The 19,133-nt window shown below is 45.8% G+C and overlaps 1 protein-coding gene across 6 annotated transcripts in view; it reads left to right on the top strand.

Moving 5' to 3' along the window:
* The first annotated feature begins 7,751 nt into the window (after positions 1–7,751).
* The window catches only part of LOC134530476 (ubiquinone biosynthesis protein COQ9, mitochondrial-like), a 29,684-nt gene continuing 18,302 nt past the window's right edge, over positions 7,752–19,133 (top strand). The window contains exons 1-2 of one of the 6 annotated variants that reach the window (XM_063365307.1): positions 7,933–8,078; positions 12,987–15,127. In XM_063365307.1, the coding sequence (XP_063221377.1) occupies positions 13,061–14,842 (1,782 nt within the window). In that variant the 5' untranslated portion in view covers positions 7,933–8,078; positions 12,987–13,060 and the 3' untranslated portion in view covers positions 14,843–15,127. Of the gene's footprint in view, positions 7,846–7,932; positions 8,079–12,986; positions 15,128–19,133 lie in introns of those variants that run through there. The other 5 variants (XM_063365310.1, XM_063365311.1, XM_063365308.1 and 2 more) reach the window with 5 other exon arrangements.

Genomic DNA, 19,133 nt, shown 5'->3' on the forward strand with positions numbered 1-19,133 from the left:
TCCCATCCACCTAGCGCGGGTGGGGGAGGCCCGCCTCACCCGTTCGCGGCCTGCCCCAGGTCGCCGGCGAGCGACGCCGTCCACCTGGCGTCGGCGCCGCGCCCGCACGCTGCTGCGGGGGCCACCCAGTTGCCGTCCCATCCACCTAGCGCGGGTGGGGGCGGCCCGCCTCACCCGTTCGCGGCCTGCCCCAGGTCGCCGGCGAGCGACGCCGTCCACCTGGCGTCGGCGCCGCCCCCGCACGCTGCTGCGGGGGCCACCCAGCTGCCGTCCCATCCACCTAGCGCGGGTGTGGGCGGCCCGCCTCACATGTTCGCGGCCTGCCCCAGGTCGCCGGCGAGTGATGCCGTCCACCTGGCGTCGGCGCCGCCCCCGCACGCTGCTGTGGGGGCCACCCAGCTGCCGTCCCATCCACCTGGTGCGGGTGGGGTCGGCCCGCCTCACCCGTTCGCGGCCTGCCCCAGGTCGCCGGCGAGCGACTCCGTCCACTTGGCGTCGGCGCCGCCCCCGCACACTGCTGCGGGGGCCACTCAGCTGCCGTCCCATCAACCTAGCGCGGGTAGGGGCGGCCCGCCTCACCTGGTCGCGATGTCAGCGGCCCGCACCAGGTCGCCGGCGAGCTACACCAGCCACCGGGTGCCCCCGTCGACCCCGACAGCACCTGCGGTGCCTCCTTATGCACCGGCGTACCCCGTCAGGACTGACGGGGATGACCAGCGCTACCCGTCAGCGGCCCGCACCAGGTCGCCGGCGAGCTACAACAGCCACCGGGTGCCCCCGGCGACCCCGACAGCACCTGCGGTGCCTCCTTATGCACCGGCGTACCACGTCAGGACGGACGGGGATGACCAGCGCCACCCGTCAGCGGCCCGCACCAGGTCGCCGGCGAGCTACACCAGCTACCGGGTGCCCCCGGCGACCACGGCAGCACCTGCGGTGCCTCCTAATGCACCGGCGTACCCCGTCAGGACGGACGGGGATGTCCAGCGCTACCCGTCAGTGGCCCGCACCAGGTCGCCGGCGAGCTACAACAGCCACCGGGTGCCCCCGGCGACCCCGACAGCACCTGCGGTGCCTCCTTATGCACCGGCGTACCACGTCAGGACGGACGGGGATGACCAGCGCCATCCGTCAGCGGCCCGCACCAGGTCGCCGGCGAGCAACACCAGCTCCCGGGTGCCCCCGGCTACCCCGACAGCACCTGCGGTGCCTCCTAATGCACCGGCGTACCCTGTCACGACGGACGGGGATGACCAGCGCCACCCGTCAGCGGCCCGCACCAGGTCGTCGGCTAGCTACACCAGCCACCACGTGCCTCTGACGACGTCGGCAGCGCCCTTGGAGCAGTCGGGTGAGTCGCCCCACCTGGGACAGTTGGGACCTGAGGCTGGGTACCTACTTAGGATACCGGTGGCCATGAATGGGCAACCTGTGCATGCATTAGTGGACACGGCTGCCAGTCATTCCTACGTGTCAGCTCAACTCATACCCGAGGGGGACCTGATCCCGGAGCGTGAGAATGTACAATTAGCCACCGAGGGGGCGAAGGCACTTACGGTCGGCCGCACCCAAATCACCCTTGCCATTAGAGATCACACCAGTCAAACCACCGCCCTCGTGATGGATGGGCTCAGGGACCAGTTGATTTTAGGGTTGCCATGGTTAGCCCAGGAGGATGCTACAGTAGAAGTGCGGGCGGGGAGGGTGCACGTCGGCAAGCAGGAGAGGCGTACCGTATACGGCCTGGGTCGGCGGCTACCACCTCGGCGAGAGAACCCCATCACCCTAGATGAATTGCAAAATGGTGTACCACCCGAGCAGATAGACCTAATTAACCGGGTATTGGCACAACAACCCAAGTGTTTGCTGCTACTGATATGCTACGACGCACCACGGTCGCTGAGCACGCCATTCCGACCAGGCCACATGAACCCCGGTTCGTCAAACCGTTCGGGTTCGGGCCCAAGGAGAACGAGGTCATCCAGACGCAGATCGCTGAGATGTTGCGCGATGGCGTCATTGAGCCAAGTGAGTCCCGTTACAATTGTTTGATTGTGATGGCCAGTAAGAAGGATGGCTCAATGCGCTTTTGTGTCAACTTCAAGCCAATTAACGCAGTCACCATACCTGCCCCCCCTCCCCTCATCAACATCACGGATGCCTTGGCAGGGCTGGGCGACGCATGCATCTTTACCTCGCTAGACCTAAAATCAGGATATTGGCAGGTGCCGGTATGCCCGGAGGACCGGCACAAAACAGCTTTCACCGCGCCTGATGGGAGGCGTTTCCAGTTCTGCGCCATGCCGTTCGGGCTGATGGACGCCCCTGCGACTTTCCAGGCCATGATGGTCCGCGTCTTGGATGGCTACGCCGGCGAGTTTGCTGCAGCGTACCTAGACGACGTGATCATCTGGTCGCGGTCGTGGGAGGACCACGCACGCCACCTAGGCCTGGTCCTTGAGCGGCTGGCCAGACATGGACTCACATGCGCCCCCCACAAATGCCACGTGGGTGCGCGAGAGATTGAGTACCTGGGGCACCTCGTGGATGCCGAAGGCTGTCGGCCGCTGCCCAAACACCTGAACCTCATTGAATCCAAACCTGCACCCAGCACCCGTAAGCAGCTACAAAAACTCCTAGGTCTCTTGAACTGGCTAAGATCCTTTGTACCCCACTTTGCCAGCATAGTTGCCCCTATGACCGACCTATTGTCACCGAAGACCCGGTTTCGGTGGACAGAGGAGGCAGATCATGCACTGGCCACCGTCAAGCACGAGTTCCGGGAGTGCCACCGACTCGCCCGCTTGAGGCCCGACTCCCCGCTATACTTGCAGACAGATGCAAGCCAAGAGGGGATGGGGGCCGTCCTATACCAGGTAGGGGAAAATGAGGAACGCCGGATAGTGGAGTACGCGAGCGCCAAGTTCGGCCAGCCCGAGCGGCGGTACCATGTGAACGAACAGGAGTGCATGGCCGTCGTTTGGGCGATGCGGCGGTACCGACACCACCTGGAGGGCCGGCGTTTCACGTTGAGGACAGACAGTCAGTGTCTAAGCTGGCTGGATTCCGCCCAAGGCCGCAAGTCGAAGTTCACGCGGTGGGCACTCATGCTCCAGAGCTTCGACTTCGCGGTCGAGCATGTGAAGGGGCAGGACAACCAGCTCGCTGACGAGCTGTCACGTCACCCCGACCCTAGGTCCACTTTCCAGGACGACCACAGATGGGAGGGGCTACTACCCCCACCAGGTACCCTACCTGTCGCCACCGGGGAGGAGGCACCAGCGGTGTTGTGCGCCGTGACCACGCCCCCGGACATTGCCCCAATCCAGGTGTTCGAGACCCTCACTGCCCTAGTGGCGGCCGTGCAGCATGCCCAGCAGACGGACGAGGCCACTCAGACCGAAGTGCAGGCGGGTGAGGGAACAGTCCACCCCTACCAACGGGTAGTAGACGGAGTGCTACAGACACGGGTGCCTGGCGACATGGAGGCATGGCGTCTCTACGTACCCGGGTGCGCACGAGCTGGCGTACTACATTTTCACCACGACCATGACTTGGCTGGCCACCCCGGGGCAGACCAGACGCAGACGGACATCCGCAAAACATTTCATTGGCCAGGCATCACCCGCGACGTTAGGGGTTATGTGCGACAGTGTCAGCGCTGCCAACAGCGGAAGGCGCGGCGGATGGATGGAGTGGAGCAACAGCGCCCCCGTCGACCCCGTGACCCGTTCCACACACTGGCACTCGACATCATGGGGCCATATCCCCGGACCACTCGGGGCAAAAGATTTTTAGTGGTCATCACGGACATCTTCACAAGGTGGGTTGAGGCCTTCCCAGTGTCCAATGTGCGAGCTGGGACCATAGCAGCTCTACTGGACCAGGAAATTTTCCCGCGCTACGGCTTCGCGAGGGTTCTACTGACAGACAATGGGTGTCAATTCACTGGGAAGCGCTGGCGAGCTGACTGTCGTCGGTGGGGCCTAGACCACCACACCACCCCTGTCTATCACCCCCAGGCCAATCCGACCGAGCGTCGTAACCAAGAAGTAAAAGCACAGTTAAGATTGCGCCTGGGGGACGACCATTCTAAGTGGGATGTACATATACCCAAGTTACTGTATTGTCTTAGGCGCCGTACGAATGCCGTCACAGGCCACAGCCCGGCCGAGCTGCTGTATGGACAGAACCTCGCCCTACCAGGGGAGTGCCGGGTGGCAGCGGCCATCACGGACACACTAATCCATCCGGAGATTGAGGAAGGGAGGGAACAGGCCAGGCAACAGCAAAACCAATTCCTATCGGAGCACACACCACAGACCAGTCACCCCCCAACGCCCCTACAACCTGGACAGTGGGTGTACGTGAGGCAGCACCATCTGTCATCGGTCGCTCGCAATTTCTGTGCGGGGCTGGCCCCCAAGTGGTCGGAGCCAAGGGAAGTGCTCTGGAAATCCGGACCCACGTCATACGCGGTCCGTACCCCCCGGGGACGGCCTGCCAAGGTCCACAGGGATGACCTGCGGTTGGTAGCACCCGGGGTAATGGAAGGCGTGTCACCAGGGCCCAACTCGAGGGTGCCTCAATCAGAGGGCCAGCAGGTAACGAACCAGCAGGTTCTGCCAAAGGGCACCGCCCCACCATCTGATGATAACATTGGACTTGAGCCGATACATATTGCCCCCCCCCGAACTGGAAACTCCAACTGCCCGTACACTGAGCCCTCCGATCGACACCGCGGGTGGCACCCATCAGGACTCCCCGATATGGCAACAGAATGACGAGGAGGAGACAGAGGAATGGGATGAGCCATCATGGATGCTGAACATGAGCTTGGTAGATGCCAACCCCCAGATGTCTGTCGATGAGTCAGGTGATGAGTCAGAAGGGGGGGAGGAAGGAACTGACATTGGGGGAAGGTACCCATCACGCACGCGGCGGGCTCCAGTCCAGACGTGCTGTCTAGACGAACATGAGTCCATGGATATCACGCCCCTGGACGAGCCCGGGAAATACATAATTGAGGATGTCACCCCCCCGGACGAGCCTGAGAGAGACCAAGCTAGCCATGCCTACACCCTGGCCGAACATGGGACATACATAATTGAGGATGTCACCCCCCCGGACGAGCCTGAGAGAGACCAAGTTAGCCATGCCTACACCCTGACCGAACCTGGGACATACATAATTGAGGATGTCACCCCCCCGGACGAGCCTGAGAGAGACCAAGCTAGCCAGGCCTACACCCTGGCCGAGCCCGGGAGATACATTATTGAGGATATCACTCCCCTGGACGAGACTGAGGACAATACCTCGGACAAGTTCTTGCCCCTGAAGGGGTGCCTCCCGCCGAACATCACACCCGAGCAAGCGGCAGCCCCCTCCCCTCCACGGCGGCCACAGAGGACCCGCAGGGCTCCGGTTCACCTTGCTGAGTACGAATGGACCAATCATCAGGGCCAGGCCAGGGACCCTACAGTGTCACCACAGTGCAACTCAATGGAGCTTATCTACATCAAAACATCACTGCCCCTACTGAGGGGGAACGAGCATAGTGAGGGAGGCACACAGTCATTTTCTTGTTTGAAGAGAGATGCTCAGGGCCTAGAATCTCACCCCAGGCATAGTACACCACCCCAGTGCCGCGCTTCGAGTGCATCACTCCCGTGCGATCATTGTGAGGCGTCGGTGCACATAGCGGCCTCAGATAGAGGGGGGCATTTGACGCCAGCCGATAGTGCGCCTCTTAGTCGCACAGGCCGCGATGCCTCTCCGACGCCTCTCAAAGCCGTGTGCCACGAACACGCCCGCGCGTGCAACATGGTGCAACGAGTGTGAGTGCACCGAACGACCCGCAGCTAGCACCACTACCGGCCACCTCGGCGGAAGCACTCCGCCGGGTGTGGCAATGTGCTTCCGCCGGACTATAATAGCATCAAGGGCACATGTTTTCTCTCACAGACATAAACTATGTAATGTATATTTCATCAAATGTTTTATTTGTTAATTCCATTGTTCAACGTGCGAATAGGTCCTAAACTTGGCCGCGTCTGTTTCCCGCGCGCTGCGCTTCTGGCGCGCAATTGGCAGGCCTGCTGTAGCGCTGTGCTACACGAGTGAGTCAGTACCCACCGGGAGCTCGAAGAGGCTGGTCGTCTTCGCGCAACGTTGAGAGGCCACCTTCGCGCTAATTCAGCAACCGCATCTAGATCGTGAGTACAACACCACTGGCCGTGCATCACCGCGCATCACCGCGCATCACCGCGCATCACCGCGCATCACCGCGCATCACCGCGCATCACCGCGCAGGTCTTAGCAGCAACGTCCGCCACGTACTGTTCGCTCAAAACTCCCCCCTCTCCATAGTAAGCGGGGTCATCGCCGAACAGCCGTACACGCGCAGAGCTCTCTAACCCCGAACAGTCGCGGCCAGGGGATGGATAGCACCATGTAGAGGTTGATGTGTAATAAAAACCACACTTCACGTAGCAGAGTGCATCATTTGTAGTATAAGGCGTCTTGGGTGGCCTAAACAGCCCAAGGATCACCTCTACGGACACGTCCCTGCCTCCCGCCACTTGGCCGAACCCAAACCCCGAGACCCATCCCGCAAGACTTGATAGCTTTGACGGGGAGGCAGCCGGAACGGTGTCATTACATTATGTCGGATGGAAAGTATTCTTTAAACCAGGGTTGGGAAAAAACCAGAATTTAAAAAATATATATAAATATGTGGGTTTTTTAAAACCAGGTTATATATTTTTTGTTTAAAACAGTTTTTTTTTTATTAAATTAGTCATTTTGGTTCTCAGCATATTCAAATGAAAGCCATCTAACATCCAGATTTCGGCCAATCATGTTGAAACAGAAAAGTTATAACATCAAAGAACTGAAGTCCAGTAAATCTGCACATCTGACTAGGACTTAACCACAGACAGGGTATTTCCCCACAGGTGAAGGTTCCCCATAGAATAGATGTTTCCCACAGAATGGGGATTACAATCGGGGATTTCTCACAGAATAGGAATTAACTACCTATTTAATATTTTTACTTTTAAAGGAGTATTTAGCTGGTATGATTTACAACTTATTCAGATAATTTAAATTATAAGATCTTGATAATTTTTTTGTTCCTGTAAATCACAAGAAACATTAATAACCAAAGTTTTGTTGTTATTAGAGTGAAATTAGACATTTCATTAAAAAAAATTAAGATATTCTTTTAAGAAATACATTATTAAATTTTTTTTTTTATTATAAGAACCACTTGGTTTAAACCATAGTTTGAACTGTTTTAAACCATTGTGGTTTAACTCAGCCAACCCTGCTTTACATAAGATTCAAATAATATTAACTCTGATTGGTAGAAGATTTGTTTAATTAAACCTTGTCTCTCTCAGTTATCTTGCTTACTAGTAAAAGTAAATACTTATTTTTGGCATATTCATTGCAAGTTTCTATTGGACTGCTCGCTCCTTAATGTAATTTATAATGTGTTACAATATTTTTTAAAACATTGTGCAAAAGATCCCGGGTTTAATTTTAATTATTATGTGTAATTGTAAAACACCATTGTTCGTACAAAAACGTATTTGAAAATTCAACATTACTTTTAAATAACCGTACCGATTGTGCTGAAAATCGGTGGACGATCGTTAAATTACATAACAACGAAAACATGTTTGAAAAGTCAAAACGAGTTGAAGAGAGATAGATGCAGCTCAAGCGTACAATGAGCGTAACGGGACACACCGCAGTGGGACGTGAGTTACGGGACACTTTTTCGTGTTTGCAGCCGGCGTTTATCGATTTATTAGACGTTGTCACGTCAAAATGGAAAAGGTAAGTTACAGGACCTATCTATATGACAGTGGTTTTTAACCACTTTGATAAAGTAAAAACTTATATCCTCTTCTGTGTAACTTATTTTTTGGCGTCTTTCTCTATGACATAGGTGAATAATCTTTGATATTGTTATTGTGTGTTAAAATCTGTGGCTTAGAAATTGTTGTGGTTAATGTTGTTTAATTCAAGTTTAGACAAATCGCTATTCATTAATGTTATTTGAATCAAAGGTAATTTTGAAGGAAAGATTTTTTTCTCGAAAAATAATATTTTTTTTTTTCCAATCATTAATTGTGCTTCGTGTTCTTTTAAGAAGGTAGTCAGTAATTTACCGTTTGGAGCACTTTTATGTGTAAAAATTATAAATATTGACGTCCCTCGGCCTACGGTCCCTAATTTCCTGTTTGCGGAAATGTCCTGTTTTGCCCATGTAGCTCTCGTCGGTGAGAAAGTGAGTTCAGGCCAACGTGGCCGGGACCGGAAAATACGGGACCTGGAGGGAACGTACGTAGGTAGGAGGAACGGTGGGTAGTTTCAAGGATAATGCGATGATGTCCGTTTTCACGAGCCCCTTTTTTATTCCGTAAAGAAATCCTGCCGCAGCCTGGCCGGCACGTCGCGGAACGAGCGTCCTCCCCGTTGCGACCCCGACTCCCGGAAATAAGTCTCGTCCTCAAGATGCGACCCGAAACTACAGAGAAGTTAACCCCGTAGCTAGTCGTACTGGTTACGAAAGTTCCGTATAGATACATAGATACACAGCGCGTACGTGGCCCGTCACGTAAGCGGAGAAAGGTCCAGTAGATACACGTACTGACTGAGAGTGTTCGGCGGTTCGAAGAGGCACTTACACGGCCTATGACGTATGCAGCTAAAGTCCCGAAAAGATACGTAAAACTGAGAAAGTCCAGCGGTTTAATGAATGCGAATGAAGAGCAGCTCGGCTGCAGAGGCAGTCCCGTGACGTTTCACTGACTGTGAACTCAGAGCTAAGAAAACGCGTCTCCCGAGCGGAGCGGAGCACACGTCTACTCGCTCTCGCGTCTGGTTCACTACTGCCCTCCTCCGCCCGCTAGCAGGCCGAGGCCCGCGGGCCACGGAGGAGGGGAGGGGAAATCGGCCCGCGTGGGAGAGGCCCGCCTTGCGGTGCGCCAGGCTGCAGATACATGGCTGACATAACACTTGAATGAAAATTCAGAACTATTATAACGATATAAAAAGTAGTCAGTTAATAAAATGTATACACAAATGACTCAGCTAATAAATTACAGAATAAAGACGAAGGATTTACATAACATTCACATACACTAATCCAGACGTAAGAGTTATAAATATTTGCAGAGGCTCGTGGTTATTTAAATGTATATACAAAACATAACTATTTACACATCCTGACGTCCGCTGACGTACCAGGGCGCACGCGGGTGCGTCCCTGCTCGTAGCACTTCACAGTCGGTGCACAGGGGGGGGAAACATATCTCCCTTAGGCCCACGTCGGTGGACAGGTACGGCCTCTGCATCTAGGAGGGTACGACGACTGTCGTCAATATATACATAAATATAGTTCGTGGTATGTTTTCCCTATCATTATCTAAGAGGGCGTTGTGATATTTATAAGGAAATAAATGGAGAGGGGGGCTGGTAGCAGCTGGGGACTAGGATACACAGAGGTGGGAATAAAGGTGGGAGAAATCGTGGATGGAAGCTCCAGAGGGACTGGTGGCGAACGAAAAGGGGTAGGAACGCTTTTCTTGGCAGTACAGGAAGGGAGTTAATTGGGTTGGATGAAGATTTGGTAGGGGTGATAGATGCAAATCATCTTTGGAGAACGATAAAAAAATGGGGGGTTGGGAAGTGAGTGAAAAGGGAGGACTCCTTTCCACCGGGTGAAAGCCCAATTGGAAGCATAATAGTCCATTTATTCAAGTTTACTATTTTAATGAGTGGTTTGGTTATGTTACAAATTACAAAAACTGTTAGAATGTTTGGTGTAGTTAGACTAATTACATTAAAAGTACTTTATAATTATGTATATGGTAAGTCAGGTTAGGTTAGCAAAGTTTAAAATATTTAATAATAGTGTAGATGGTTGGTTGGATTAGGTTTCTTACATTATATATACTTTTTTTTAAATCATGTGAACGGTTATTTAGCTACATCTAAATTGCTACATAATAGTAAAAACTAAGAGAGAGGTGTGAAGACCAATGTGTAAAGCTAGATGTATTGGAGAGTAAAGTAAGTGGAGAACTCAATTGCAGGTATAGTTCCAAAATGTCAATGTATAAATTATTCTTTAATGTAATGCTAAATGTAGAGTTATGTATCATGTCAAAAAGAGCTTGCTTATTCTCCACAAGTATGTCTATATATTCTCAGAAATTCTTGTACCACCCACTTCTCTTTCTCTGAAAGCCCCTCCTTCAAGCATTGGATCATCTATCTTTCTTTCCTGTCCCTCCTAATTATCTCGTAACTTTTTCTCTCCAGCTCGCAGTCTTCTTCCTCATCCAACAACTCTACTGCTAGGTACCAATATATACTGTTGCAGCTAACTTAAATGTCTTGATGGTTATTTGCGTGGTGGTGAGTTAGTCCATCTCCTGAGGGGTTCCAGGAGAAGGGGAAGAAAATCAATTACCAGCATACCCTCTCCATGCTTTGTACAGTTCTAAAAACATTCAGCTTTGTTTCGCTGAATTAGGTCAATAATTGAGGTTGACGTATTATCAAAGCAAGACGTTGGATTCAATTTAAAAATAATCATTTAGATTGAACAGCCTATATTTGACCACCATAATTTCAAACGTACTGATTTATAACTAGTAGTTTATGTGCATGGGGGGGAATTTTGTGTGCATAGTAGGAAGATTAATATATACTTATTTCTGTTAGGGATGCATGGCACAACACTAATGAGAGTAGAATAAGTTGGTTTTTTGTAGGTAGGTGGGAACTGTTTACATTTATCTATTGTATAGTGACAAATTGTATTAATGTACATTGCTCAGGTAATTCCTCTTATTAACACTACCAACAAAAATTAGATTCAATGCAAAATTTTACTGACTTAAATTTATGCCTAAGAATTCAATTGTGGACCAATCCAGCATGTTTACAAGTCGTATGGATGGCCCGCCATCCTGCTATGCACTCAATGTTTTATAATTATGCACTCAACATAAAATAAAGTTATTTCTTTTTACCAAATTTTGATTACTGTGCTGTGGTTTGAAAATGACCTTACAGATCAACAAGCTAATAGAGTGCAGGAAATTCCAAATGTATTTATTAGTTTCATTTTTAATTTAAAAACACAAGACCACAGTTCTCTTCTTACAAAGAACTTTCGTGGCTCAGTAGACTAGAAGAAAGACATAAACTACACAGCCCACTCCTGTGAAAATATTCATTCTGAATAGCCTTTGTATCTAGCTTAAATATTTATTTTCCTGAATTCATGTCACAATATTGGTACTCGTTCTTAGAGCAACTTTTCCTTGTGGATTCATATTCATCACTCCAGTACAGGTTTCAAATCATTCTCTGTAACTACAGTGCAAGTTTGGAATGAATTTCGGCAGCCTAAAAGGCAACAAATTACACACAGCTTACAAGAGGTCTGTTTAAAAAAATTCAACTTTAAATTTGTAGTGGATGTAATTATATTTCCTTTAATTTTTAAATGTATGCTTCATTGATTTTTTTTTAATCATAGGTACCTACCTATTGTTAATGTTTATATATTTATTTTTTATTTATTTTTTGTTAGAAATCTGACCAGCATTTATGAGCCAATATTGGAAAATAGGTTTGTTATTAATTGTACAGTTTTAGTTTATAACAAAATCATCCTAATTTTTCCATCTCATTTTTGTTTTTTATTTTAAAAGGTAATTCATGTTTGTTTTATTTTAATCAGTGGTTGACAATGTAGTCAGTGCCTTATTTTGCCACATGCAAAAAAAAAAGTTAAGTAAATAAATAATTGCACATTAAGGAGCGAGCAGTCCAATAGAAACTTGCAATGAATATTCCAAAAATAAGTGTTTACTTTTACTAGTAAGCAAGATAACTGAGAGAGACAAGGTTTAATTAAACAAATCTTCTACTAATCAGAGTTAATATTATTTGAATCTTATGTAAAGCAGGGTTGGCTGAGTTAAACCACAATGGTTTAAAACAGTTCGAACTATGGTTTAAACCAAGTGGTTCTTATAATAAAAAAATAAAATTTTTTTTTAATAATGTATTTTTAAAAAGAATATCTTAATTTTTTTTAATGAAATGTCTAATTTCACTCTAATAACAACAAAACTTTGGTTATTAATGTTTCTTGTGATTTACAGGAACAAAAAAATTATCAAGATCTTATAATTTAAATTATCTAAATAAGTTGTAAATCATACCAGCTAAATACTCCTTTAAAAGTAAAAATATTAAATAGGTAGTTAATTCCTATTCTGTGAGAAATCCCCGATTGTAATCCCCATTCTGTGGGAAACATCTATTCTATGGGGAACCTTCACCTGTGGGGAAATACCCTGTCTGTGGTTAAGTCCTAGTCAGATGTGCAGATTTACTGGACTTCAGTTCTTTGATGTTATAACTTTTCTGTTTCAACATGATTGGCCGAAATCTGGATGTTAGATGGCTTTCATTTGAACATGCTGAGAACCAAAATGACTAATTTAATAAAAAAAAAACTGTTTTAAACAAAAAATATATAACCTGGTTTTAAAAAAAACCAAATATTTATATATATTTTTTAAATTCTGGTTTTTTCCCAACCCTGGTTTAAAGAATACTATCCATCCGACATAATGTAAATTACCTTTCATGAAGTTCATACATTAGTTAATTGAACAGACTTTATTTTTAGTTAGTAGTACTGGCAGGACAACTAGTTCCCAGCTTGCCTGTGGCTGTGTAGGGACTTAATTGGCCCAGCGGGATGGTTTGTCACATTGTGCGGGAAGAGAAGGGGAAGCCAAGCACTAGGGTGCCATCCCTTCAAGATGTTTCGCGAGAACAGTAATTTGCCCCAAAAGCTGTCTAATTCATGATAAATGCATCTACAATGCCATTAGAGTAATGATTCAGCAGCATAGTAACGAGAGTCCTTCGTGTTGTTACAGGCTCACTTCAGCATCTGATTCAAGCAAGTTTCTATACAGAGGTAATTTCCTGTAGTTTACTTCTGCATGTTCAAATGGAGAGTTTTGATGGTGATGCTCAGCAAGACATTTTGGCCTCTAGAATATCGGAACTGGTGTCTCTTGGAAACAAAGGGGAAGCGTTGACCTTACTTCAGGAAGACAAATACAGAAAATTTGTCGAGGGTAACTGCTGGGAACTCATCCCAGTGCTAACAAAACACCTGTCAGAGACTACTGCTGCTACCTCTCCTCAGCTGTTTGACTGTTCATGCACTTTGCTGCAGGAAATAGCAGAGAGGTCAAATCCAAAGGAAGCCCTGATAGGTTTCTTAGAAGAGGCAGAAGATAAAGAAAATCATGTCAAGTTCTTAGCACTTCTGGATCCTTTGAGAAGAGTGCTATTGAGGTTTCCTTCGAGGCGTGCACAGTCTCTTGAACTCTGTTTGGAAGTTATTGAATCACATTTGGATTCTTTGGCACTGCCTAAAAATCATGTTTTGGAAGGTGAAGAACGTTTGCTTTTGGATGCTGATCCATGTGTGGAAAAAATTGCTGAAACTTACTCCGAACTTATTACCTTTTACGAACCTTTTGCGACAGATTTTTCTGTGGATTACTGTAAATTCCTTGATGTAGCCAATCGTTCCGAGCGAATTGTATTGATAACTCATCTGCTTAGAATACTTGGTAAACCTCTTGCGTACCTTGACATGGACTGTGATGATACTGCCAAGAGTGCTAGCAGGAACATTGCAGAGAAACTTTTAGCTTATTTAAACCTCTTGGTTAATGACCTTTTCATTTTTCTGGCAGCAGTTGAAGAGAAAGAGACTACGATAAATGAAGACAGTTGTGCAGATGTTACTCATGGGTCACATTCGTGCATTGTTGACTGTAATGTTAACGCACTTTCTTTTTCAATGTTGTATTATCTGTTGCTTGGTGAAGGTGTCAATCTAGATAGTGTTCCTCTAGTATATGACGTACTTTATGTGTTTCAGAGAGTGCTTTACCTTGCAGCATTCCTTTTGAGACAGCCAAGTCACTTGCTTGTTCACAAAGGTCTACGTCTCGCTAGCGCAGTTCTTGTCAGGTTGCCCAGAGGCGAGGTGCCGTCTGAGCTGCTGGATTCGCCAAACCATAAACATTTTGCACAATCTCTTTGTAATATTTTAATATATTCGGAACAGAAAGAGAACAGACTCTCTGCTCTTAAGATCCTCAAGATGTACTTGTTTATATTTGATCATAAAGGCAGGTACTTGTTGATGTGCAATTTGCCTGAAGTGTGCAACCACGATGGAGCAATGGAACTGCTAGTTGTTACTTTCAAAGATATGATATACGAAGCCAACAATGGGGGAGGCGCACCTTGTTCTAAATATTTTATGGGTGGTCATCTCAGAAGCTTGCTACTTTCTTTATCTGCGTTGACACATGGTGTGGAGTCGGACCTGGTGGAAACGGCCAAGCAGATTTTAGCATCACTGAACCTGGTTCGTTTCCTGATTCTGTACGACAAAGAAGGCCTGCTGGGGGTGCGGGAGGCATTGCCTGAATTGGAGCAGCGACTGCTGGAACCACTGAAGCAAGGCATAACCTTGTCTCGAGCCCACTACGAGTTGAAGTTGAAGGATCTGAAGGAAGAGTATGTGCAGAATGTGAAACTTAAGGACTCTAGAGTTTCCTTAACTGTTGGGGAAAAGATTCTTCCTAACCTGCCGATGGAGAGCAAAGTTACCTTTCTTAAATCTGCTCTCCAGTGTTTTGATCTAATGGAGTTTTCTTTGGGTCAGGTCCATGACTGCATGCGAGAATCAAGTCTAAAAAAATAATGTGTTTTTTGTCTTTTTAACTTGGCAAATATGATAAATGGAGGTAATTCTGATAGAATATATATTGTATATGATCATCAAAAATTGTCACAGCATATTTTCAAAAAACTTTTATCTTTGTTTGAAATTAATTTCAGCTCTCAAATATTAATGTAACTCTTTAAACACTGCTTGAATAAGATTAAAGTCCTGATACTTGTGTTTCACTATGAGCAGTAAAAATAAGCAAGTTGATTGCTCGCTGCTTTGGATTATATGAATATAGTGTACTATGTGTACTAAGTAGTCAATTTTGATTATTTATACTCCCATAATATTATATGTATAGTGTGTTAACTATGTGTACTTGTGTTCAAACTTTTGAGTGTGTCAAAGGAATTGGAAGCATAGGGCACTAAGGCTGAAACTGGCTAGCAGGTAAGGTACCACACGACCTCTACGTGCAGTTCACTAAACTTGACTGGAATCTTCGTGTTGTCGACTCAGTAATTTTAACTGTAGGATGGGAATTCTAGGTGCACAGTAATAAATTTGAGGTCCCGTTTTAGAATGACTGGTTCGATAATAAAGTGTTAAAAAAAAAACATAAGACAAAATAGCATTGTAGATGGCACTTAAAAAAATCAATACTACTTAGAGTTTCAATGCAGAATATGTAAAATATTCTGTGATTAGTACTTAAAATCTGTGTAGACAAATTACAAAGATTACCATTTAAATATTTTAACGGAAGTGCAGGTTTGTTTGGATACCAAATGTAAACGAATGTGAATGTCGGTGGTCACATTCAGTGGGCAGACTGCTGCAGCAGCGCATAGCAAAGTGTGTCTCTTGGCCGCAACGCTGTGGCGGAGAAAACTTGCATTGTCTCGGCTGTTAGCAGTTTAACTCCTTTAACCAAGATGATGGCTTCAGATGAAAACCAGTAAAATGCTGATTTTATGGAATGGAGAAGAATTGCCAGAGTTTTTTTTTTTTTAAACAGGTATTGATTAGTTTTTATTACCTATTTTGAGATAAAGTTTAGCAAATTATCTTTAGTTTACCAAATTATGGAATTTTTCAAAGTAATTTTATCATTAAAATTCAATAATGAAAGGAAGAGACAAATACATATCTCTTTTGAAATTAATAAGAATGTCACTATGTGTAGTTGATTCAGCAGAATCCACAGCTCTTTGTCTGCTGAAGTCTCCAATTGTTAACATTTGATTATTTTGACAGTGCTACTTACAAATGGTAAGCAGGTAAGCTAATAATGAGCATATGCTCAAAACACAATACACCAATCCCTCACTTAGCATGTCTTCAAATTGCGCAAATTCATTTAGTGCAATGTTAATTTTTACTGCCCCAGTCTTAAACAGCATGTCTGTAAATTTCAGTTGGCACAAAACCGCAACAGGCAAAAAAAAAGTTGGGCATGACACCACAAAGTCTGCTTCAACTCAGTAAACAACAGATGTGCTGTGGCTTACATTTAGCCATACAAGGGGGGAACAGAAATGAACAGATTATTTACATGGAAAGTTGTTAAATGAATGGTGCATTGAAAAGAAAATCACGGGCTTGACAGGATTGGTGTGAACCAAGCGGTAATACGTGAAAAAACACTTTAACTTTTGAAAATTCAAATGTAAGTATCCGGACAGTATTATCGGTTTCACTGCCAGTAAAGGATGGTTTGGAAAGTTCATGGAAAGGTACGTGACGTGAGTTGGTCACGCCGGGGCAGGCAAGCCAACCAGCCGACTTAAGATAACATAAGCTAACCACCTATCTCCCGTTACGCTGTGTCGTATTTGTCATTCAAAGTATTCAATTGCAGGCTTATGAAGATAAATGGTGTGACATATTTATCGTTGAGTGTTATTCTACGCATTTATATTACGTAAAGAATATTTCTTTCCCTACACATTTTGGAACACATTAAATAAAATTAGCCTTGCTATTTATGGAGACTAATGCTTCAGAATTAGCGATTTCGAATAACATAAACCTTTTTAGGAATGCATTAGCTGTGCTAAGTGAGGGATTGGTGTTCCTCATCATTAGTATATACTTATATACTTCAGGCAGTGACTGTTATATTATGGCTTAGCAGCTTTAAATCATCTATGTATGAATTATTGTTCTAGGAAACAATTGTGAAAACATTGGTTTTAGCCTGTTTCTCTGTCAAAAACTACAATTAAGGTACAGAAATTTGCAAAAATAGATAAAATACTAACTTTCCATTACTGACAGATTGTTGACTACTACTCACAAGTGGACATTACTTGGTAATCTTGTGGAGGCAAAGGCAGTTTAATAAAGTGTTGTTGTCCCTTTGGCCCTAAGTCTCCCGGTCCCCGACGAAGCTCGCCCTGTGAAAGTCGTTTTGCCCGAGTAGCTCCAGCGGGAGAGTGGTGAGTTCAGGCCTAACGTGGCCGGGACCGGATTATGCAGGTCAGGGGGAGGAATTAAGGAGAGGGTGGGGACGTTGACGAAGGCGGTGGAAATGACGTCTCGCTCAGATCTGAAGACGAGATTTATTAATATCAAGCTTTCCTATTCGCGACCTGGCCTACCACGTCAAGAGAAGGACGTTTCTTCCACGCCACGACCCAGACTCCCTGATTATAAACAGAAAACAATCACTCTGCAGTAGAGTAGCCGATGACTATCCTGTGGTACACGAAGCTAATCGTGATAGCTCGACCGTGCGTAAACGTACTCGAGACATGTGTTTGCTCGCGGAGCGGAGCGGAGCAGAGCAGGTCTGCTCCGCACGGCAGCTAGTTAGCGACTGAGCTCTCCGCTCGCCCGTGCGCGCCGCTACGCACGGGTGGCAGAGGGGGGGGGGGGGGGGGGGGAAGCCAGCGCGGGAGACAACGTGCTCGCGGCAGGCCAGGCGGCGGGTCTACAAACTAATTACACAAGCACTGAATAACAATATAATATTAATTACTAAATACAAATACAATGTTAATTACGAAAAAAACATACATGAGTTACACAGATACAGAGCGGTCCTTATAACGTAACGTAGGGTGCACGTGGGTGCGTCCCTGACCTTTTCACTACACTGCACTGCACCAGTGGGTAAGGTGTCTCCCTTAGGCACACGGCGGTGGACAGGTACGGCCTCTATGTCTAGGAGGGCACGACGACTGTCGTCAGTGTGGTTGTGTTGTTCTAACTCATAATAACCGGAGTACAGTATTTGCTCTCTTAGTTTTTGAAAATGCGTTAGTTACGTAAATACATAATGAAGGAAGTGAGGTTGAGTCAATAACTTACCTCTTTGTATAGTTAAACTGATGCCTAGCAACAAGTAGTTCTTGAACCCATAATGGTGACTTTTTACCGTGTATGCATGTAGAGAGTGCAAAATTCATCTGTAGCAACTCCTTGCATTACTCTGTGTGACGACTCGTATTGTGTTAGAGGAAGAAGAGGGTTGAACTAGCAACCATATAGACTACATATAAACTTTTTTTTATCATTAGGAATTATTTATAAATACATATTGTTTACATGCCATATGTTTATATGTTTGTCCCATCCACAAAAACCACACATTTTCCCATGAAATATGGGATGATAACAAATAATGATCTGTTTCTATTGTCATAAAGGCATAAACAAATACACAGTTTTTTTCAAATCTACTGCCGAAAAAAAGTAATGAAATTTTTTTTTGCATGCCGAGTATATATAAATTTTCATTGTTGCTATTCATATAAAACTAACTTTTATGAGTTTTTACTATGGTGTCATTCAACCACACATTTTCAACATTTCTATTTTATAACTATTCAGCAGCTAAAAATACAAAATAATATTACATGATGTAATTCAATTCAGTTGTAAAATTTGCAGTGTGTGTGTGTGTGTGTGCAGCATGTATGGTAAAAAATTTTTAATGTAGTTGTGGTAGTAACCAATTTAAAACATACAGTGAGTCTAAAATGCTTTTTCAAGTCTTGTTTCGCAGGTGAAACTTTTGCTTGGTAATTTATTTTTATTAAAAAATTTTTTTTTTCTTATTGTGTTACTTTTGGTATTTGCTTTGCTGTATAGTTGTAGAAAATGTTGTGTAATTAAGTAATTAAATAAAACTGTTTACATATTTACTATTAAATGTTAACTTAATTGTTTGAAAATTTGTAATTTTAATTGTGGTAACAAGTAGTGTCTGTGGTAGTAGAAGATTGAATATTTACATCTAATGTTTGCACGAGTCTAGAACCTATTGTTAAATATAAAAAAAAAAAATATTCATAGCCTGCTGTTTGTCATCTTTTTA

Source organism: Bacillus rossius, chromosome 3 (genome assembly GCF_032445375.1).
Source record: "Bacillus rossius redtenbacheri isolate Brsri chromosome 3, Brsri_v3, whole genome shotgun sequence".
Classification (NCBI taxonomy): Eukaryota; Metazoa; Arthropoda; class Insecta; order Phasmatodea; family Bacillidae; genus Bacillus; species Bacillus rossius.